We start from the raw sequence: 24,637 nt of genomic DNA on the forward strand, positions 1-24,637 counted from the left end.
CATATCTATATAACATAAACAAGCTTCTAGTGAGTTTAGATCAAGTGATCACACATTAAATGTATAGTCAATTTCAATCTCCAATAATAATTTTAAAGGTATTTCAAGGCCATTCTTTGCTCATTGTTCTTTTGAGCTAGTCTTCATTAAATTCACCTAGTCATTTTGAAAGACTTCCATAAAGAATGATGCCTATGATAAGCTAGATCAATCTGGAGAAAAGACTAGCAAATATTAATAATCAAAATTATGGCATTTTGGAAATATAGAATGGAAATAAATCGTATCTTGAAAGATAGATGGGAATATGTAAATAAGCAATTCTCGTCTTACATGATAGATGGGAATATGTAGATGGTACATTATCTAGACCACCTGATAATCCATTAACAAAATTTATTGCTATTGAGTAGTTAGAATAGGATAAAAAGGACAAACATGCCTATCCCTTGATACAAAGAAATTGGTTACCATCAACAACTTATAATCTGTATGACCCAATCAATAGGAAAGCCATAATCTCTGGAGATGTAGTGTTTGACTAGGATTCAAAATGGAAAACATCCTTTCATAAGAAATGATAGTGACAGACTTATGAGCAACCAAAACAAAATGAACTCAAAAGATCTATGAAAGAAAGAAAACAATAGCAAGGTTGACTTATGTTAGAAATGGGAAATCTATATAACTTAAAAGCACAAATTATGCACTTATAACAACTGTCATGCAAACAAAGAACCAAGATTTTGAAGATGCAACATATTTTGAAGATGCAATTTAGAAGCCAAAATGGTTGAAAGGAATTAATGAAGACATGGATGCTCTATATAAAAGTAACATATGGGAATTGTGCGATTCCGGGAAGGCAATCGCAAATAAATAGGTGTACAAAATTATGTACAATCCAAATAGTAGCATTAAAAGACACAAAGTAACACTTATTCCAAAGGGATTTGCACAATAGTATGGACAAAACTATGAGGAAACTTATGGATACTATCAAATTTTGGCAACCATCCTCAAATGAAACATGCATTAGCTAGATGTCAAGGATGCATTTCTCAATGGATACTTGGATGAAGAAGATTGCATGCATAAAATCTCAAGGGTATGTTGAACTAGAAAATCAAATCAAGTATGCAAACTAAAAGAGTCTGTACAGTTTGAAATTGGTTTCAAGAAGTTGATATAGCAGAATTGAGAAATATTTTGATAGGATCACATGACCGTAGACAATTATCATGATCCCAATTTCTCAATACTACCTATCAAACTCCATCAATGTTAAATTCCCCTCCACTATCTATAGTGTCTTCAACTTCTTCTTAATCTCAAACCCCCCCACTATCACCCTACATTCCCTAAACTTGTCAAAGACCTGAGACATCATTGATAGTGTATATCAACTCATCCAATTGAAGTCCCCCAAACTAAACAGTACTAACCTTGCCAAGGAGGAATGAGCAACCACATTCAAGTGTGTTGACTTGCGAACTACATAATGGGACTTCAAGTCATCTACACCCAACCATGGGATCCATTTCACTCATTCCGAATGCTAGTGAATCTTGGAGATCACCATCAAGAAGGCCTACTCCAAATTGAACGGTACTAACCTTGCCAATGAGGAATGAGCAACCACATTCAAGTATGTTGACTTGCAATGAGTGCATAACGAGGCAAAAGACTTCAAGTCATCTACACCCTCCCATGGGATCCAATTCACTCATTCCGAACATCCGTGAGTCTGGGAAGCTACACAAAACCAACTATCCTATATGACTTTGTATTAAATTTCGGGTAGCCGATTCATTTAATATGCCAATGTCACATATTCTCACCCATCTCAACTAAAAATAAGATCCTTATTTTTTAATCCAAGGTCTCCTTTATCCATAATAAAAGTGCAAATACCCTACGATTGGCTCTCTAATCGAGTGGATTTCATGCTCTCAAGTGTTTTCGACTGTATTATGGGATAATTATGTGCGTTGTATGCTACATTGTCCATTGCCGTTTATGTTAAATCCATGAGATGTGTTAGTGTAATATATTCCTAAATTTTTGTGACTGATTTGAAATTATTGTAAATGTGCTATAATGCACAACTTCAACATTACCTCGGGTCAAATGTTTGCATGCAGAGATTTGCATCTACGAATTGTGGAGTTTGAGAGGCAATCTAGAATGTCGAATAGGTTTTAAACCAAATGGAACACTAATACTGGAAATAGTCTATTACACAACATTGTTATAAACATCCTTCCAAAGAACATCTTACGCGCAAGGTGCAAGATAGAGACCTTGATAGCTACACAACACCTAATATCAGCTGCCTCAGACATGGCTATGGTGACTTCAGTGTGGATGCACCATTTTCAATGGAGTAAACTTGAAGTCTATGCCCAAGTAAAGGTAGAGTTCAACTACAAACTAAACTAGAATTTGCAATAACACAAAGGGTGAGCTTTCAAACATCTGGAAAGTGTAGAAAAACTCGTATCCCTGTGGAGCACAAGGACTATGTAAGTGGAACAGTGAATGAATCTTTCAATACAAGGCAAAACACCATGTGAATACATTCACTGGCGTGAGATATAGTTGCCAACTCTTCATTGATAACATCACTCATCTACAAAAATCTGTCCCTTTATGCTGTCTCCAACTGACTCCCTGCAAAAACCAATTTTCTGTCAGTGATTCAAGTAGTTTTTGTTACTCAATTACACCTCAGGGAAAGAAGAAATTGCTATGCATGTACAAGACTTGTTACTCACTATACAAAAATGCATTTGGAACATATATTTGTTAAAGGATTGGTACTCTAGGATTGCAACACTGCAGGCTACTAGGCGGTATGTCCACATACTCTTCTCTAGAATTTTGTATGCAAACAATTGGCTTCAGACCTGAAGCTTACTATCAATAACAAAAGTCTATTTAAACTTTACAAGTCCAGTGGCATTTAACCACTTTACATAAATAGCCCAAGCTGTAAATGGCATAATCGAAATAATCTCACAAAGAACAATCTTATAGGGCATGCGATGCACTACAGAATGTGCTTTCCCTTTTCAACTTGCCATCCAAATACAGATGCATGGGACTAGTAGCCAAAAACACTAAAGCTATTTCTGAAGCTGACATCTTAGAATATTGGCAGAAGCATATATCTAGACGAATCCAAGAACATGCCCAACCTCATTCTCTAAAAACACAACACATAGTGCAGTTTCAATCTCAGATAGTTACTCATAAGGTTGAAAACCATAAACTCCATCACACATAGCAGGGACTAGCTACTATGACATCCCCACAGACGTCATCAGCGCCCAACAGTGGGTGTAGACCATAGTATAAACATATGCTCTTAGACATACAAATCCACACACCCACACATACAAATCTCACATACTTGATCTCAAAGCCTATCGCAAATATAGCCCGACCAAACCTTTTGTTACCCTGACAAAAGCAGCTTGTGTAAACCATGCTGCCAATCTGGGTGGGATACCCACAAAGGAAGTGGATGTGCAGTAATGTATAGCTATATGTTATGCAATTGGAAGCACAAGCAATAGCCTAATAAAGGCTGAAATGCATGTCTAAGAACAAGAATCTGATACAAAGGTGAACAGAAAGTCGAGCATTAGACTGCTTGCTAGGGCACAAAACACACATGGGAACTACTAGGTAACTCCCCACACTGAATAACTGACTAGATTGCAAAAGCATAGCCTACTTGCCATACAACTGGAGATTAAAGCAGGGAAGTGCAAATAGACAATCACACAGAAAACCTCACTGGATTGCCCCCCTTTTATCTATTTTCTTCAAGAACTAATCAAACTATACACAACCCCTGCTGTGTCAATCCGCTACCCAAGGGCTGCAGAGGATCTGCTTCAAAGAACAAGGATCAGATACAAAAAGTCATGTATAGCCGGAGGCTAGACAACTCGCCATATAACTGGAAATGAGGCATGAAGGTAGAGATAGACAATCACACAATGCACCTCAATGTTGCAACAGCCCCCCCCCCCCCCCCCCCCCCCCCTCCTCTGCCCTGCGCTACATGCCCCAAGCACACTTCAATGGTAGCAGCAACACTACTGCCCCGCCCCAAAACACACACACACACACGCACGCACGCACAAGGTCTTTCTCTGCTCAAACCTTGGCACACAGTGTGCCAAGGTTTGGGCTACTCCACAGGCTGAGCAGCTTACCCCATGCAATTGTAACACTACCATTCCTACTGTATGAATATTCCCTTGGGTCTTATGAGAAAGGATCTCAATGTGGTGCCTAGATTCTTTGTCATGACAAGAGAATACGCTTCCTTAAATGTAAAGCGGGCAACTCAGATTTGAAAGAGACCTCAGATATTTAGCCAAGAGAGAATAGATATATAGGTATAGACCATGTACAAAAACTTGCCAACAAATGTACCAACACATCTACAAACAATCTTTGACCTAAGGTGCCAAAATAAGGCTCTGTTTGCTGCACCCTTGTAAAAAAGGGGTAGGGGATAGATTAGATAAAGGAGTATTGAGGAGAGGAAGAGAGAGAGGAAAGTATAGAAGGAAGGAGAAGAGGTAGGAGAGAGAGGAAGAGGTGAGAAGGAGAAGGGGGGGGGAGAGAGAGAGAGAGAGAGAGAGAGAGAGAGAGAGAGAGAGAGAGAAGGCTGCAAGTAGGAGGAAGGAGGAGGGAGAGTAGATAGGATTAGATGTCACATCAAAATTGTACAATGAGTGGTGGATGGGGACTTATATAGTCCCTTCACATTTCCCACCTAATTGACCACTAAAGTAGCCCTTTTCCCCTCTTCATTACAGCCATACCTTCCCATAGAATTTTGCACTCAGAATTACATGTACGGGCTGCTACGTAAGGGTGCTGGGACAGCGAAGTGATGCTAATCAGCCTGGTAAAAGATAGGGGTACTCCTGGACAATACTCTATGGCTGCCATGATTGTTCATCCTTTGGAAGCCCTTTCCATCTTATGAGGTACTAAATGGAGTACTCGATCTCTTAAACCCACAATGCGCTCAGGAACATAGAGGATATGACCCTCCTCATCCATAGGTGGCAGCTCTGGAAGTATGTGCACATGCTGGCCTACATGTGGTTTCAGCAAAGACACATGAAAAACATTGGGAATCCTGATAGCTCCAATTGATATGCTACCTCCCCAATCTTTTGGATGATCTTATAAGAGCCATAATACTGATGAGCAAGCTTTGTGTCGATATTACCCCCTCAATGAAGCATAATGATTTTTGTGGAGACGTAAATACACATAATCTCCTTCTTTGAAGACCAAACATCTCCTTCGTTCATCCGCATATTTCTTCTGCTTGGCTTAGGCATCCTGCATATTCTTTTTAGCCAATTGTAGAAGGGCCTCCATCCTTTCCAAGTCATCTCATTCTTGCTGATTTTTCACAGCAGTGTTGGCAATTGAGGAGGCATTCCCACTTTACACCCATACATTGCTTCAAACAGGCTCATGCGAATAGAAAGATGCTTGGTATTGTTGTAGCGAAATTCAGCAAGTGCCAACCACTTATCCCATGCCCTCTGGGGATCATGACAAAAATACCTCAAGTATTCCTCCACCCCACTTGTTCACCCTTCCTGACTGTCCATCAGTCTCAAGATGGTATGCAGTGCTAGGTGTAAGTAAAGTACCCATTGCTATAAATAATCCTTGCCAAAAGTGACCCATAAATGTTGCATCTCTGTGTAGCAAAGGTGATCCTTACTTAGTTATTTTAGTCTAGTAGGTTCTTTTAAAAAGGGCTTGTAATTGAGTAGCATTTAAGTGGGCAGCCAAATGTTGCCACGTGGCATCTTAGGGAGGCTGTCCCATAAGTCATGTTGCTATTGTTGCTGGACCCAAACCCATAAATGGGGGGGGTTCTTGGCTGTTGTACACAATCATTCATGATTTGCAATAAAGCACCCCTCTTTACAGTTGAGCCTACATTGCTCTTGACTAGCCTAGAAGTTCTCTTCCTAGCCTGTTGCTAGTGCAGCCCATTACTAGCTGTGGTTCTACTTTAAATTCCAGGTACTAACATGAATCTGCACATTAATTTCATGCTATCCTTTCATTTTGTTACTACCTACTGTTATTCCTGCTTATTTAGGCTGTGAAACTAGGGTTAACTAGCAGGCAGTAGGCTAGCTTCTATACAGTGGTATTAGAGCACTTTTCTAGGAAATTTCGTGGGAAAATGTGGTTATTTGATTCTGAAAGTTGGAGCACATCATCTTGAGTGGTTGAGCTACCTTTCATTAGGGGAGAAATAGGGTCTCAAAAGGGCCTCCAATTAGTGTTTCCTAATTTCAAGGGATTAGAGAGGGATTTGAGGTGTACCAATGAGAGTGCTTCTTTGTGTGGGACACTGGTATGATGTGTTGTACAAAAGGACATGTTCAGCATTTATGGTTGGGGAGACCTCTCACCCATGGTTCACACCCATGGTCCTCACTCCTACCCATTGATCTAATCTCCAATCCAAGGGTCATATTCAAATTTATGGTAGAGCATTCCCAGCCATTAGATCAATGGGTAGATCCAAGGGAGGGGATGAGGGGAAAGTGTGCTTCAATCTGGTCCATGGATCAAGGGGTGGATCCAAGGAAGGAGATGAGAGTAAAATGCGTTCCAATCTGGGCCATAGATCAAGGTGTGGATCCAAGGGAGGGAATGAGTGCAAAAGGCACTTCAATCTAGTCCATAGATCCAAGCTGCGTAGGGTCAACCGTACAATGTGTACGGAACAAAACGGGCTGATGCTATATGCAGAAGCTTAGCTGGTAGGGTGGTCCACACTGGATGCTTGCAGTTCAAGTTCTTGTTCCCAAGGTTGCAGGCAGATCAGTTATGCTCTCACCCATTATTTGGGCATTACAATGAATCGGTGGACACCTGTGGCAAAGTGGGGAGTTGGGCGACCCCGCATGGGATGCTAGCAACAAACTCCAAGACTTGTGCAGGTGTTCAAACAGAGATGGATGCCTATTGCCACTTGAGTGTGAGAGCAAAGTTGCTTGGGATACCGATCCCTACGGAGAGTGGGAAATGCATTGAATGCAAGTGAGGTTGAATTCATTGTGTCTCTTATTTGCTAGTTTCTCCAATTAATAAGAAATACCGAAAGGGGCGCCAAGGGTTTGGGGCCAATCTGTGTCCTTATTCTCGTGCAAGAGCACTCTAGCTCCCGATTGGGTTTGAGTTATTTGCTGAATATTTTAACGTGAAAGCATTGGTCGGTTAATTATCTAATACAGCCATCTTGTTGGCCTTGAGGCCAGTTTCATGGTTCCGTTGCTGGGACATCGCAATCTTTTTTAAGGAGGTGAACCTGTGATTGTCTCTAGTGAAGTATTGCCTACTGTGATTGGATTACAGCAAACAGAAATTCAGCAAATATGTCTCTGACGGATGATGATTGGGATATGAAAGAGGAGTCCTCTCAAGATGAGCAGGATGCACAGCCAATGAATGAGGGAACTTCTCAGGATGCTCTGCTGATGGGCAGCGAGCTGTAAATGGTCTTGGTGTGAATGAAACACAGCCTAGAGGGTCTAATGATGTCAAGGGTGTAGAAGAGGCTGATGCACTGTTTAAAAGCACAGCTGTTAAGTGCAGTGGGAACACGCGCTCATCTCACACAGGATCCAAGATTTGCTGAGTTTATGCAAACTCCTTTTAAGTCTAAAAGGAAAAGGATCATTCACATCCAGGGGAAACTAGTGGGGCTTAGAAGCAGCCATTCAATGGACAGCCTTCAGTAATGCCAAATGTACAGGGTGCTCCATTGCAGCAATCATTCACATCCAGGGGAAACTAGTGGGGCTTAGAAGCAGCCATTCAATGGACAGCCATTCAATGGACAGCCTTCAGTAATGCCAAATGTACAGGGTGCTCCATTGCAGCAATCTGATTATGGTCCTGGTGGGGACTTGCATGCTCAAGGGAATAATTTTCAAAACAGCAAGCTTTCCCCCAATCCTTGATGCATCCAGGATGTTTTGTTGGTGGCTCGGTGTTCCACGCTATGGCTGGTCAAGCTATAGATATTCCTGGAATGCTTGGAAACTATCCAATGGGTTCTCAGCTTGGTATGCAGGGTATGCAAGGGAATATGTTTGGGGGTATGCAGCCCGGAATGCATAATGTAATGTATGGGAATATTGGCATGCAGTCAGGAATGCAAGGTGGAATGCAAGGGAATTTTGGAGCTCCCACGAGTATGTTTGGAATGCTTGGGGCTGGTTGAGCAAACCCTCCAATGGGTAGTGGCAGTGCAGGACAGGCTGGAGGCAAGGAAGGTGGGGCAGCAGTGAAGTTTGAGAAAGGAAGCGTAACAAAACAAAGTCCAAAACACATACTTTTTCATTAAACCGTAAGGTCTCACTAAACATAGGCTGAATGTAAAAGCAGAGCATAGGGACTATATAAGATTTCCCTTCACATGGTCACATCTAGCTTGATGCTCATCCATTGGCAACGTGGACGTGCTACCATAAACCCGGAAAAGAAACATCATTGCGTTGCCTTCCTGTTTGAGAAACAGTATACTTCCAGTTATTGCCATGCTTCCACCTGTTCAAACCCTACAGGCGGCTGCCTTTGAAGACAACTATTTACCTGTGCTCCTGAGCCCACACTGACTACATTGAGCTGTGTGCATGATAAGCTCTACTGCATACTTGAGCGGAGGCTTGCTGCTGCATTCCCCGGTGCTTGCTAACTGATGCTATATGAAGTGCTGGGCCCAAAGTGCTGGGCCCAACTAACTCCCCCCCCCCCCGATTACAGGGTCAGCAAGTCTGCACTCTGTTGAAACCTGACCAGTTCTGGTCAGCTGCCAATGTGGCAGTGTTGCTACAGGGCAGCTTTCCACCTGCTCCTGTTGCTGTCTCAGTTGCTGCCGCTACCCGACTTGTACCTGCCACTCAATTACAGCTGCTTTACTGCAGTGGGCAGCCTCGTAGCTCCCTGTTGCCCATCACCACAAGGTAGCTGTTAAGCACTAACTATCTATTCCTACTGCAATCACGGGAGCAGCACCGGAGTTAATCCACCCAGCCAAATCCTGCTGAAGCTTACGAGCTGACAGAGAATTCAAATCAGAAACATACGTGAAAAATCACTATTCTCTTCTCTCTCTAGCTTCAACAAGCCCCAACTCCCTAGATGGATCTAGATGCCACATGTCATCCATATAGGGCCTTCCTAATGCAACATTTCACCCCTCTCTTGGGATGCTTTAATTCCTTTGCCCCTAGGCACATTCCTTGCATTAGGCCCTTAGCCTTAGATCCACCTAGTCTGGTGCTATCAACCCTCACCTAGGACCTTGACATTAATTCCCTCCCGATCATTTATATGAAGCGCAAACAAATATATTACAAAGATAGATCCTTTAAGGGAAATGTCGACTGATTCTTCCGAGGTCATGCTACCTTGGCTAGAGCGTAACATTCCTTCCCTCTTCAGACATCAGCGTCCTCGATGATAAAGTCTGGGAACACTCTCCACAACTGGTATACGGATTCCCAGGTAGCTTCGGATAGAGGCTGACCATGCCATGCAACCAACACCGTGGGTATCTTCCGATTTCGTATTTGCATTGTTCCTCGGTCCAGGATTCTTGTTGGTTTGCGCCTCGCATTATCCTCTATCTCCTGAAACAAAACCACACCTTCGATTAGTGAGTCACTTGTATGTAAAAATTTCTTTAAGCGCGAAACATGAAAAACCGGGTGCACCTTACACCCCTGTGGCAATTCTAATTTATAGGCTACCTTGCCTATTCTCTTTAGAATTAACCACGGCCCACAGTATCGAGGTGATAACGTAGCACACTCTCCTGAAGTCAACGACTTCGAGTGCGAAGGAACTCTGAGAAAAACTTTTTCTCCTTCCTTAAATACTCTTATAGACCGGTTTTCATCCGCATACACCTTGGCTCTATCCATAGCTTAGCGGATATTAGCTCTCGCAAGTGCTAGCATCTCCCGCATCTGAACCACAAAGTTCGCGGCACTAGGCACTTTCTGAGGTACTCCAACTATAGTTGGATTTGCTGGTCTATAACCATAGTTCAGCTCAAACGGACTGAACTTTGTAGATGAATGTTTTCTATCATTGTAGGCAAACTCTAACAATGGCAACCACTTGTCCCATGTATGTTGCCTCAATGACACATATGCTCTCAGCATATCCTCTAAAGTCTGGTTGACTCTCTCCGTCTGACCATCCGTCTCAAGATGATCCCCACTACTCATTCCCAACTCAGTCCTTAGCGTCTCAAATACTGCTGTCCAAAAATGACCGGTAAATCTGACATCTCTGTCTGACACTATGGATCTAGGCAATCCATGTAGACGAAATATATGTCTAATGAACAAATCCACCACTTGCGGGGCACTAACAGACTCTCTAGTCGGAATGAAGTGAGCCATCTTGGTTAGACGATCAACCACCACAAGGATAGAATCATACTCTCCTTGTGTCGTAGGCAGCCCTACAATAAAGTCCATGGAAATGCTCTCCCACTTACTTAGTGGTATTTCCAAGGGCTGTAAAAGTCCGGGTGGCTTCACCCGCTCGGCCTTACTTACTTGACACGAGAAACACCGTGTCACATATTCATGAATATGCTTTTTCAGCTTTGGCCAAAAGAAATCTCGCTTCATGAGATCATATGTCTTCTCGACCCCTGGATGTCCCGCACATGGGCTATCATGGCACTATCGAATGACTCTCTGCCTGAGATCATTCTGACTAGGTACTACAACTTTGCCATTTCTTTTTAGCATACCATCCCTTATGGTATATCTTGCATAAGTTTGGCCTTTTCTGGATGCCAGGTCATCCTTTTCATTTTCCCCGGGTTTTAACACATGAGCCTTAGGCCATAAGCTCTGGACAAACTCGTCCACCTTTTGAGTTTCTCTGATCTCGGTCATTGGAGCACTCTCTAATACCGTGAAACTCAGGTTGTGCATAATGCGAGACAACACATCAGCAACCTTATTATCTTTTCCTCTTCGGTACCGAATCGTTAAATTAAACTCCTGCATGAGCTCTGCCCACCTAGCTTGGCGGCCCCTCAAGTCAGGCTGTTTAAAAAAAATGTTTTAGAGTATCATGATCCACATCCACATAAAACTCTGAACCATACAAATAATGTCTCCATGTTTTCAAAGCATGGATAACAGCATACAACTCTAATTCATGAGTTGGCCAATTCCTTTGAGAGGGAGAAAGCTTCTTGCTTTCAAAGGCTACTGGCCTTCCCTCTTGAAGGAGGACTGCTCCTACCGCAATGCCACTTGCATCGGTTTCCAGGAACAACGGTTTCTGGGGATCAACTATTTTTAACACCGGTCCTGTGACCACAGCTTGTTTTATGGTGTTAAAACTTTCTTGTTGATTCTGTCCCCATATAAAAGGTACTTTATCTGAGGTCAGATCAATCAGTGGCGATACTATTTTGGAATATCCTTTGATATGCCTTTTATAAAACTGGACAAATCCCAAGAATGATCGCAACGCGGTCAGACTCTGAGGAATTGACCAAGTCAGTATCGCAGCCACTTTCTTTGGATCCATTTCTACCCCCTGTGGAGTAATTATGAACCCTAAATATTCAAGCCTAACCATACACTGTATAGTTTTCTTTTTATTTACATAAAGATTGGCTTTCCTCAAAGTACTGAACACTATTCTTAAGTGTTCACGATGTTCAGTAATACTTTTACTGAATATCAGAATATCGTCAATAAAATGTACTACGAACTTTCCGATATACGGACGTAGTAAATCGTTCATAAGCATGACGAATGTTGCTGGAGCATTCGTAAGTCCGAAGGGCATTACCAAAAACTCATAATGACCAAACCTGCTTCTGAAAGCGGTTTTATGCACATCCTCGGCTCTAATCCGGATCTGATGGTAGCCACACTTAAGATCTATCTTGCTGAAAATCACGGCTCCATGTAATGCATCTAGCAAATCATCAATCCGAGCCATCGGATACCTGTGCTTAACAGTGATATTATTCAATGCTCTGTAATCTATACAGAGGCGAAACGTATCATCCTTTTTCTTCTTTAATATCACTGGTGAAGTAAAAGGTGAGAAACTTGGTTGAATCTGTCCCAACTTGAGGTATTCTTCCAGTTGTCTACGCACCTCCGCCTCTTCAGTAAAACTCATTCTATAGGGAGGTCTATTTACAGGTTCTGCCCTCGGAATCAGTTCAATCTTATGCTGAACTTTCCGCTCTGGAGGTAACCCATAAGGTAGTTCATCCCTAAAACATTCAGAGAACTCCTCTGTTATAAGATTAGCCAGCTTGGCCATCTCACCACTTTGCGTAACATCAGTGCTAGCCGAAGAATCATCAACCGGCTCTACCGATGTTGTGCAAAGGAATAAAAACTCTTCTTGAGCTTTTCGGATTTCCATCACGGAAACCAACGGTCCCTGAGGTATATCTTTCTCACCTCGCAAGATATAAAGCACATCATTCATCTTGAATTGATATACGTGCTTTTTTCAATCAATGGCTGGATTCTTCCTAGAATGCCACGTCATACCCAGGGCTATATCTGCATGAGCAAGCTTGGTCATTTCAAAATCAAACTTCTCAGTATAGTCCTGAATCCGAAGCTCCAATTGGGTAACCCTTTGGTCCCATACTTCAGTTGAACTTCCATCTGCCATCCTGACTGTATACGCATAGTCAGATGGACTTATCTTTAATTTCAGCCTCTTCACGAGCTTGGAGTTAATCACATTGTGAGTTGACGCCGAGTCAAACAACACAATGACATCATGATTGGCCACTTGCCCTTTCATTTTAATTAACTCCGTATCATTAAAGGCTGTATACCCCGTTGCTGCGGGCTTAGATAGGATGTTATCAGGTGCACTCGTTACTAGCTTAGCAACAGACACACATAACAAACAAGGTACTAACCTCTGAGAAGATCCCGCTAGCTGAATCTGCATCTCTTCCGCTCTGGGACTTCCCTCCATCTCCACGTCGCACTCTGAGATCACCATCTCAGCCATCCGACGATCTTTGTTACGTGGACAATCCTTCCACTGATGAGGCTGAAGGCAACCAAAACATAAGCCTTCTCTCCTCGCTTTTTCCCTTTGTTCTGGGTTTAAGGGAGACTTAGACCAAGCCCGGGCTGCCATTGGGGTTACTTTCCTCTTCACTCCAATGGTGGTACTTGGTTTAAGAGTTTCAGCCGGTTTCGCCTGCTTGGCTTGACCACTCGGCTGAGAACCACTCCCTCTACTAATCCATTTCTTCTTAAACCCAGATTTCTTCGGATACCCATACTCGGTTCCGACCTGTGCAAACTCACTTGGCCTGCTGCCCTTGGCATCTTCATAGTTCAGGGCTATAGCTATTGCATCATCTAACGTGTTCGCGTACTTAGCCCGAACTTCCATTTTTATTCGATCATTCAATCCAAATATGAAATCTTTCACTTGGATTGATTGAGACAGGGGTTCATCAACCTTCATTACACTCTCTCGAAACTTATCAGTGTATTCTGCCACCGATAAATTTCTCTGACGAAGGTTCCTATATTGATCCCAAGCTCGGGATGCTTCGTCAGGAGGTAAGAAGTGCTTCTTGAACTCTCTTTTAAACCCCTCCCAGGTAGTGGATGCTATACCATCTTTTTGTTACTTAATCCACCACCGATCCGCTGCCTCACTAAACATGTGGGTGGCCTCACGGATCTTCTTGATGTCATTTCTGATTTCACAAATGGCGAACGCCTCGTCCCATTTGTGTAACCAGGTTTCAATGACATCGGAGCTACGGTCGTTCATCCGACCAAAATACTTTTCCGTCTGTAATTGGCAATATTTGGCACTTTAGCCTTCCTAGGCTCGACCGTATGGACACTAGACTCCGGTTCCATTGAAGCCTTTCCCTTCTCCTCTCGAGAAGGTCTGGCAAACATACTGTGTATCGCTCTCCTAAGTTCAGACTGCCCTGCATTGGCCTGTAACTGCTGCGCTAACAACTGTTGCAAGGCATCCTCCAGCAATGCAATCCTGCCAGATAAGGTATGAGCTACTGGGCACGACACCTGCTGGGTCGGCCGGACTCCTGACTCACCAGGGTCCCTCCTGGAAGCCCCTTCTTCTGCTTCCATTCAATTCAATGGGTATTTTGTTCTGGTTTTTTTTTTTTTTTTTTAAACACCGCTAGAAAACTGTATTTACAAACTGACGCAATTCAGTGTACTGACACTCTGACACAATTCCCTATACTAGGGAATTCCTGCAATCCTAGATTCACACTGATTAGGCATTTAACACAGGCATATATCTCAAATAGCGCTTTTCCCTATCCTAGGGAAGCTTCTGCGAACTAACTCTGACTGCAGCACATAGGCATAACCTCAAGCATAATCTGTCCCTGCTACAGCATCAAAGCTTCATGCAGACTAATTCTTTTACGAGATCCTGTTTATGAAAGTAGAGCATCAACCGACTAAATCGAGAAGGAAAAAAAAAAAAACACGAAACTGATGGAGGTCAAAGAAAGCTCCCTGGTCATCAACGATTTCATTACAGCCTTCTTGGTTCCATGCAAATCCAGCCAACAGTCTCCCGCACTGTTCAATCCCCTGCGCTCCTGCGACCAGTCTGCAGTCACAGCTTACGTGCTCGCTGTCCAAATCCTAAATACGGGGTCAGTTGCTCGTTGACTAGCGCTCCACGCTGTTCTGCGTCACCATCGCCGAATCTGTTGGAGATAAGTGCACACTAAGTACTATTTCCTAGTCTACATTAGTCTAAGTCTAAGTCTAGTCTTTATGTCTTGAGTGTGTGCCATGTGGCACTTCTACAATTATCCCATAAACACTCTTGCTTTATGTCTTGTACTTTGGCCCATATATTCAATGGGTCACATCATTCTAATCAATTAGTCTAGCTTGTGTCTTGTCTACACTCTTCTCAAGGTATTTCTAGTCTTTCAGTCTTTGTTATTTCATTTCCAGTTTCTAGTTCTAGTTCTAGTTCTTGCTTCCATATTCCAACATGGTATCAGAGCTAGGTTGATCCTTTTTCTCTCCCCTCAGTCTTCCTCTTCTCAGATCTCTCCCCCGCTGCAGATCTGCCCCTCTTCTCAGATTTCTCCCTCTTCACATTTCTCCCTCTTTTTGCCCCGCCATTGCGCTCCAGATCTGCACTCCTTCTTCACATTTTCCCCTCTTTCTGCCCCGTCATTGCGCTCCAGATCTGCGCGCCAGATCTGTGTGTATTCCAGATCTGTGTGTACGCCAGATCTGTGTGTATCCCGCTTCAGATCTGCGCTCCAGATCTGCGCAGTTCGGCCACAGATCTGAGCGCCAGATCTGCGCAGTCCTGCTGTCACGCCAGATCTGCACAGTCCTGCACCCGTACCTGCTATCCGTACGTCGTCCGTTGTCCGTACGCCGCCCGTATTTCGTACAACGTCCGTACTTCGCCGCCCGTTGTCCGTACTCCGCCGCCCGTACGCCGCCCGTACTCCATACTCTGCTGTCCGTACAGTCCGTACGACTGTACGGAATCTGTACCTGCACAGGCCAACTTCTCCAGCTCCATCTGTTCGACCTCCTCGACTGCGCTCTTTTTACACTTCTACTTCTGCCCGGGATTAAGGTACTGAGCTTTTGCCTCTTTCAGTTTGCTGAACAGTCTCTCCTTTTTTTTTTGCTGGTTCCTCCTGCTTAAATGGGCTGTCATATGCTATGGCCCTGACAAAGTGGTGAGAGAACCGGCTTCTGGGATCTCTTCCTCTCATTTATTTCTGCAATATTGTAAGGGAATAGACACTGCCCTTGCATCCTAGCAAGAGGTAAGACCTTCCCACATGGCATCTTCCTCTCAGTCTCTCATATCTATCGACAAATTCAATGGGTCCAACTTTCATACTTGGCAAATCAAAATCAAGTGCCATCTTATGAAAGAAGGTCTTTGGGACATTGTTCACCGTGTTGCTCCCGAAGGTCCATCTGAGCAAGTTGTCACTGCCAAGAATGACAAAGCCTATGCTATCATATTGCTCGGCCTTGGAGATGATTACATTCATCACATCTCCGACATACAGTCTGCTCCTCAAGCATGGATCACTTTGGATACCCTTTTTGGAGCCCGATCTAAAAACTCTAAGATTGCACTTATGATCTCATTCTTTGATCTACATATGCAGGAAGGAGCTACTATAGCCTCTCATGTCAATTATCTTCGCAGTCTTATGGTTCAGCTCGCGTCAGTCAAGTCTCCCATCTCCGAAGATATTGCTATTGCTGTGCTTCTCAAAAGCTTACCTGACTCCTATGCTACTCTTGTCACTACCTTCAAGTATCATAATAATCCTTCTCTTGAGGGTATCATCAATGCTCTCCAAGAGGAAGAAAGAACTCAACAACGCAAGGTAACTGACACTGCATTTTTAGCAAAGAAAGGAAGTTCTAAGGTAAAAAAGCCTTGCACCCATTGTGGCAAGACTAATCATGTGGAGAAGGACTGTTTCAAGGCTCATCCATGCACCATTTGTGGCCGTGATAATCACCGGGAGAGGGACTGCTACTCCAAAACCTCTACATCAGCTCCTGCATCTACCTCAGCCCATGTTGCTGCAACATCTCCATCAGCTGATCCTGCTATTCCTTCCTTACATGATGAGAAGTGGGCTTTCTGATTACTTCTATGTTTTGTCTACCACCTTGACCACCGATGATGTAGGTCAAGGGGTTCTAGTGTCTTGGTCTTTCTGTTTGTCTACAGTCAGTCTTCTGTCTATCTATTCTTGTCTGTCTGTCTATTTGTCTATCAATCTGACTGTGTTTTAGATCCTTGTGGACCCATATGAGGATATCACTTGAGGAGGGGTGTCTCAGGATCTTTTGTCTGTCATGTTTTCTATCTTGTCTCTCAGTCTATCAGTCTTTATGTCTGTCTTCTAGTCTTGTCTTTCTGTCTTACTCCTAGTGTCCACTTAAGGAGGGTGTTGGAGATAAGTGCACACTAAGTACTATTTCCTAGTCTACATTAGTCTAAGTCTAAGTCTAGTCTTTATGTCTTGAGTGTGTGCCATGTGGCACTTCTACAATTATCCCATAAACACTCTTGCTTTATGTCTTGTACTTTGGCCCATATATTCAATGGGTCACATCATTCTAATCAATTAGTCTAGCTTGTGTCTTGTCTACACTCTTCTCAAGGTATTTCTAGTCTTTCAGTCTTTGTTATTTCATTTCCAGTTTCTAGTTCTAGTTCTAGTTCTTGCTTCCATATTCCAACAGAATCATCGAAGGCCTGTCATCCGCTCCAGAATTCAGCGATCAGGCATCGCCTTATAGGCCTCCCTGTTCACGAACCACCACCCGTGCGTCCATCTACCCCGCGTTTCGTCACAGCCTTACGGGATCCCCCACGCTTCCATCGTAGACTACGGGCAGCGCCAACGGCCAACCTTCCGCTCCACACCTGCTGTCCGTCGTCACGGGCAGCCCCCTCCAATTTCGTCGTAGATCAGCGTCGATCCCGTCAGGGAATTATCCGTACGTCGTCAGCCCACCAAGGCGGTCCAGGCCTGCAACTCGAGCTCAGCCACCACGAAGGTCGTCGTCAAAGGCTATCTGCGTTGATCTGGTGTCAGTCACGGCTATCTGCGTCGAAGGGTCTCCCCGTTCACGAATCGCTTCCACCGTAGACCATTGTTGGTTCCGTCGTATACCACGATCCCTCTCTGACTCCTAGCCTTGGGCTTTGATACCAAATGTTAAGCACTAACTATCTATTCCTACTGCAATCACGGGAGCAGCACCGGAGTTAATCCACCCAGCCAAATCCTGCTGAAGCTTACGAGCTGACAGAGAATTCAAATCAGAAACATACGTGAAAAATCACTATTCTCTTCTCTCTCTAGCTTCAACAAGCCCCAACTCCCTAGATGGATCTAGATGCCACATGTCATCCATATAGGGCCTTCCTAATGCAACATTTCACCCCTCTCTTGGGATGCTTTAATTCCTTTGCCCCTAGGCACATTCCTTGCATTAGGCCCTTAGCCTTAGATCCACCTAGTCTGGTGCTATCAACCTTCACCTAGGACCTTGACATTAATTCCCTCCCGATCATTTACATGAAGCGCAAACAAATATATTACAAAAATAGATCCTTTAAGGGAAATGTCGACTGATTCTTCCGAGGTCATGCTACCTCGGCTAGAGCATAACAGTAGCCCTCGATTGGCTACTGGAAGGTGCCTTGTGTCAGCCCCTATAGGCTGTGCTTTTGCTCCTCCTCTGATGCCCAGATAAGCGTCAGATGTGGCAGTGACCATCCAATGTCCCACAAGATGGGACTCAAAAATGGGGGTATGCCTCTCAACACTTCCCATACTGAATTGTAGCTAGATTAACTAGTTTTCCACATCAGCTTTGGACAGGATGCATGTTTGTAAAAGAGTGTCACAATGGTCCAAAAAAGGATGCTAAATACATGTTTGGAAGGTACCTTTATTGCAGCCAAGCTCAGACCTAGACTGCTGGACAGAGTCAGGTTGAAGCAGGATCACGAATCAAATCAATCAAAAAGAAGCAAGAAGCTTTTGGCTCCTAAGTTAAAATTTTACTCTGGCAGATCCTTCAGCAACAATTTCATATTTAATCTAAGAATTCATTTTAAATGGTACTAAGATTGACTCTCCAGAGGCTGCTGGAGAAACATTACTAATATTGTTTTAATCAAGCCCTGACCCTTTAGTTAAAAAAAAGATGGCCTAATGATGGGACAAACTTAGGAGGATAATCTAGAGGGAAATTGTTAAAAGTTTAGTTCTATAACTAAGCTAGCGCAGCTCTTTCTTGAGTGCCGCTTTAAAGCCTCTCCTTATGATAAATTGTCTTGTTGTCTCCACTTGGATTTGACACTGTCTAAAGGCAAGCAGTTTAATCTGATGCTGCCATGTCGATACATATAGCCTCACAATTAGTTGGTCTATCTCAGGCCACTTGACATCATACCCTTTTTAAGGAACTTGGATTTCTGGGGACTGATTTGTTTAGACAAAATAGGCACATACCTACATGAAGTGCCAGCTCTCTTGCTTGATAGACTATTATGCCTACAATCAAGGTATATCACTGCTGCTGAATATTAAAGGAAAGGCACAAATGTATAAATTAAGGTTACGAAACCTTGGAGAAGGGTTGTCTCCCGTGGACATAGTCTTCTTAGGGATAACCTATCTCGGATTAGGCATTCGAGTCTTGCTCTTGCGTGACTGAGTAGGTTCTCTGGGCCACCGTCCCTAACATTTTCTTTGAGGAAGCGCCCCCTCCCTTTTCACCCCTATCGACTCCTAACCAAGCAACTCGATTTTAAGATTTTAGAAAGGCCCGGGATACTAACTCTTTCCATTCAAAAAGCTATATCAATCGAACATATAGGGACTTGAAAATAAGAAATACCTGCGAACACAATATTTGAACTCTCGACCTCGCCTGTAATCAACCTCACCTTCCTCCAACTACAGGAAATGAAATCCCCGTTAGCCTTCTTAAAGGAAAGGGAGGAAACCAACCAACAAGACAGATCTTACTACAACTTAAACAAACCCTGGCCTTCTTTTACTTAACTCAATTTCTTGAATACGAGAGATGCAAAGGACATACAGGGTCTGCTCCATAAACTTTCTCGTAGCACGCAGCAGAGATGCAACGAAGAGCACAATTCTCTTTAGCAATGGCTGAAGATCTACAATGCCATCCCCATAAACCACTGCAGCGCACAGAATTGTGTCATTAAAAGTATAACCCATGACGTTCGATCTGTAAATCCATTAGGCAATGACGATGACAATACGAAAAGGTTACACCTACTTGTCAATGTTTTCCAAGCATAATCCCTTTTTCTCTCGAAGTTCAGTTTCCTGCATATAAAAACGATATGCAAAGCAAGGATATGAGTAGATGAAGGTAAAGCACAAGGAGGTAATTCATACGTTTGCGGTAGAACATAGTTGATCCAAGGAACATAACATAAAAATGCACCATCAAATGCATTGTGGCTTCGAAAACAATGGACAGAAATCACCAATTCACGAATTTACAATGGACAGATATCACGAATTCACGAATTTACCGAGATGGGGAAGCGTCCGCTGCTGTAACCTGCGGAGGCACGGTAGAGCAGCATGAAAAAGAGGACGGAAAACGTAAGGCATCGTGCCATGACAAGAGTTCTAAGCAACTGTGTTGCTTTGCGCCTTTTTCTCTTTAACGTTGTTGCCAATGCAATCACAAACTATTCATTGCTTTATAGTTTGATTTGATGCTTCATCTAAGCACATGTAAACTTTGTTTTAGCACATGATTATAACTAATTCCTGACCAAAGTGTCCTAAGGGCATAAGAGCACCTCCCCGCGCCTGCTAGTGCTGCTCTCCCAACCCCACTCGCACGCCATTGTTGATGCCCCATGCCCCTCTAAGCCAGTGTTGCAACTCCAACCCAGCATCCATGAATTTCAAGATTCTAGCTCAGCATTGGAATGTTAGACTTGAAGATCCATCACTCTACCCGTGAGGCTTCATAAAGGCTCTGCTCTCCCATCAACACCTAATTCGCAACGTTGAACTGAGAGAAGCGCTGGCAGCCGATGATGCAAGTTCAGGACATGTGAGGACATAGTGTTAGCACTACCCAGAGGTGGTTGCTTCCCACTATGGGGAGCTGCTCTAAGGGGACCACATTTTCTGAATTGACTCGGCTACATCAAGATCAACCAACTCTATCATATCCTTGAAAGAACGTCTGTGAAGTCCCTTGAAATCATCAGCACCTCTGAACACTTTAAAGGTTGACCAATCCTCATCGGAGCTAGTTTTTAGGAACACTCTAAAGGTTGACCAATCCTCATAGGAGCTAGTTTTTAGCCTACCTGAAGCAAGAGGCTCCACTTTTCTATCTGTATCTTTCCTTGTCCTTGTTAATGCAATTTTTATTTCTCACAAACAAAAACATAGTATTGTTTTAAACAATTCATTAAAGTACACTTCAACCACTTTCACACGAAGCCCAGAAGTTGTGACATTTAGGATGGATTGATTAGTCTCACCATTGTCCCACAGTTCATACGTTTCTCTTCATTTTTTATGAGCTCAAAGTCTTTTGCAAAGCATTCTCACATCTAAGACCATGCTTTGCTTATGGCTATTAAAATCTATGGTAGATTAGTCTTACACATTGTCCACAATGCATAACTTTCTCTTCATTCTTTATGAGCTCAAAGTCTTTTGTGAAGAAGTTGCCAATGTGGATTAGGTTCACTATGATTGTCTTAACAATAGCTCATGTTTTAGAACCACTACCACCCTTCTAGTCAAAGACCATATTTATTACATTCATCAATCATTGTAATAAGCACTTGTAAGGTTTGAATCATATGGGCACCAACTATTCACATCTCAAGAGAGTGTAAGCAATCCCACATGTAAGGAGGTGTAAGCAAATCGTACATCATGAGAGCAAAATGAGAAACAAAGCAAGACAAGTGTTTAATGTATGAACCTTGCCAAAAGTTCACATCTTCCATTTATGCTCCTAATTTGAAAGGAAAAGTCATCATGGACTATAGGAAGGCTATAGAAACTCTTCTAAAAAGAAATGCATTGATGAGTTTGTGAAACTTGGCATGTCTTTTGAGAAAGTGTAGGAAACATGATTGAAGATAGCCATAGAATAACCAATGCAAATCTTACTAGGAAATTCAATGCAATGATATGGCTATGTTTAAATGATATTTAATTATTTCATATCAAGATGAAGATGAAAGTTGTCACTTGTTTTGGTTCAATAAGCTCTCTTCGTAATGTGGATGATGTCTCAACATGAATTATGTATGTGTTTCATGGTGTTATTTGTTAAGAGGCATGATGAGAGAGTCTACTAGCTTTCTTAGAGAAACCTTCAATGTTATTTTTTTCAAGGTGAACTTGCATGAAGTTATTTATGAAAGTGTTTGCTCAAGTGGTTTTTCATTGTTCTAAGGAGGCTTAGCTAGTTATAGTTTGCATAATTTCTATGGAATGTCTAAATCATATTTTGTTAATAAAAAACATTGTTTACTCATTGTTCTCTTCATCAATGGCGTCATTGGCATTCGACGGTGTTTTTGCATATACTCTCAATGGATCGGATTCAAAATTTCTTATCTAGGGACTGGAAATCTATCCAAACAGGGTTGTGTTCGATAGTGTTATTGCATATATGGTTAATGGATTGGATTCAAAGATCCTTATCAAGGGATTGGAAACCTATACAAAGAGGTTGCATTCGACAAGTATGGTGATAGAAGTGTTTTTCATATATATACTAAGTTGTGGACATTACTATTCTTCAGCAGGTTATCATGTTCATTTATAGTTTGTTCTTGTGATAGGACAACTTTAAATTGATTCTCTTGTTACGTGGATATATAGGTTTTATTATTGTTGTTAGCTTATAGTCGATGATAATATTTTGTTGTTATCTAATAGGTGAGTACATTAGTTCATTGTTTGGATTTTGCTTTCAGAGACAAACTAATACATGAGTACATTACTTTATTGTCTTGGTTTTGTTCTAAACTAATAGCAAGTACATGAGTCCATTAGCTTGCTTCTATTTTTAGAGACAAACCAATCGTGTTATCCATACACTAGGTGAATTAGATAAAGAATTGCTTCAAAGAGATTACTCACATTAGCTATTCATGTGTGCAACTGAGGCAATCGATCAAGCGAGTGATGTCGAGCGAGCAAGACCAAATTAGCGAGCAAGAAAATATGAGCGACGCAGAAATGGTTAGGCTACCAACACATAATCTCATTGTATGTTTGTACTCATCATTAATAAAGATTTATAGTGCTTCCTGAACATTGAACACGATTATAACATAGTATTGCAAGTGCACATTAGTAATAGTGTTCTATATTCTCATGAGATGAGCTTAATTAGAAATGGTTTGGCTATCAACAACACGTACTATATAGTTGAAGTGCATCAATTGATAATCACTATATGTACGTACTCATCATTTAATAAAGCTTTATAATATCACCACAATTTTGAAGATGATTATAACATAAGCTTGCAAGTCTACATTAGTGATAGTGTTATTTATTCTCATGAGATGAACTTGCATAGAAATGCTTTGGCTACCAACAAGTAATATATAGTTGAAGTGAACCATTCAATAAAAACTTCAACATTGAACATGATCATAACATGTTATTGAAAGTCTACCTTGGTAAAAGTGTTCTATAAGTTTTCATCAGAAGAACTTGCATAGAAAATATTTGATTGTTTTTGTCACAATGTATAGATAGAGTTCTAACATGCTTCCTATTATGAGCAGCCTTGCTTTAAATCTGGTGCAAGAAACTAGAAAAAAATCCATTAAATTCACATTTTGATGCATGAAAATTTACTAAATGGTGCAAAAGGTCATGATAATCATCTAAATCATGCCTTGCCATTCGTTTTTGATATGTAACATGAGCCCATTTGGATTTGTAAATCGTTTTTGACATGTAACATGACCCCATTTGGATTTGTAAATCGATAATGGGGTCATGTTACATATCAAAAACAAATGGCAAGGCATGATTTAGATGATTATCGTGACCTTTTGCACCATTTAGTAATTAGGGTGCTCCCTGTTTTGGCCCAAGAGATGAGAATTTCAATGTCCATATGGGGTCATGTTACATATCAAAAACGAATGGCAAGGCATGATTTAGATGATTATCATGACCTTTTGCACCATTTAGTAAATTTTCATGCATCAAAATGTGAATTTAATAAAAATTTAGCTGATTTATTGCATCAGATCTAGAGGAAAGTTTACCTAATCGGGACCATGTCAATATGTTGTCTATTTTGGCTTCTACTATTGATTTCTATAAGAAAAGATTGATTTGTTTTGGAATTTAATTCATTTTAAAGAAATGGATGTACTTACCCTTTACATTTTGTTGGATTGGTGGGATGTAAGAGTGATTCGTTAGGGAGGGATGTTACTCTACAACATGCCAATTGCTTGCCCATAATGTGAATTTTCTATTGATATAGTATGAGGGAATTATGGTTGATTCAATATCAAACATCTACCTGTTCAAATTTAAGTGAATAGGGATACACACCAATACTATACAAAGTTGGGTAGGTCTTGTGAAACATAATCAATCAATTATGTGATGGAATTAATATTTCCTCCATCTAATATCCTTTGCTTAAAACAAAATATAATTGGTTTTGATTCCTCAATTTCAGTTGCACCATTATTTTTTGACCTAAGAAGGCATTTAATGTTTCATTAGAGGGGCATTAGAGACCCAAAGTAAGATTCCTTAGGGAAGTATTGCTAAACCTTGTGCTCTTACTAATGGGTATAATGTTATATCTATTGAGAAAGAGGTATTTTAGTGTGACTTTATTAGGAAGAGGATTGCCAGCTTGGATACTTTGCTAGGCAAATGTCAAGAATTTGGTCTATAGTGCTAGCTATAACACTTTTGTAGTAAGTG

The 24,637-nt window shown here is 41.9% G+C and overlaps 1 protein-coding gene across 1 annotated transcript; it reads right to left on the reverse strand.

Annotated features, from left to right (window-relative positions):
• Positions 1-2,201: 2,201 nt before the first annotated feature.
• LOC147895917 (uncharacterized) lies at positions 2,202-20,396 on the reverse strand. Its single transcript, XM_087383085.1, has 6 exons — positions 20,375-20,396; positions 20,212-20,335; positions 19,950-19,999; positions 19,743-19,848; positions 19,539-19,597; positions 2,202-2,673 (listed from the first exon to the last, which is right to left on the reverse strand). The coding sequence occupies exons 2-6, from the start codon at positions 20,299-20,301 to the stop codon at positions 2,625-2,627; spliced, it is 354 nt and encodes a 117-aa protein (XP_087239211.1). The 5' UTR covers positions 20,302-20,335; positions 20,375-20,396; the 3' UTR covers positions 2,202-2,624.
• Positions 20,397-24,637: the final 4,241 nt, after the last annotated feature.

The sequence above is a fragment of the Dipteris shenzhenensis genome, chromosome 12 (assembly GCF_047967505.1).
Source record: "Dipteris shenzhenensis isolate YYH24624 ecotype China chromosome 12, Dip_SZ_1.0, whole genome shotgun sequence".
Lineage (NCBI taxonomy): Eukaryota > Viridiplantae > Streptophyta > Polypodiopsida > Gleicheniales > Dipteridaceae > Dipteris > Dipteris shenzhenensis.

Bases quoted from the DNA above. Each gene is read 5' to 3' on its own strand.
- LOC147895917 (XM_087383085.1), bottom strand. From the start codon at position 20,301: ATGGCACGATGCCTTACGTTTTCCGTCCTCTTTTTCATGCTGCTCTAC. The intron at 19,849-19,949 runs GTAGGTGTAACC...TGTGCGCTGCAG, and splicing joins TGCTTGGAAAACATTGACAA to TGGTTTATGGGGATGGCATT. The intron at 2,674-19,538 runs GTATTTCTTATT...TGGTTTTTGCAG, and splicing joins TTCAAATATTGTGTTCGCAG to GGAGTCAGTTGGAGACAGCA.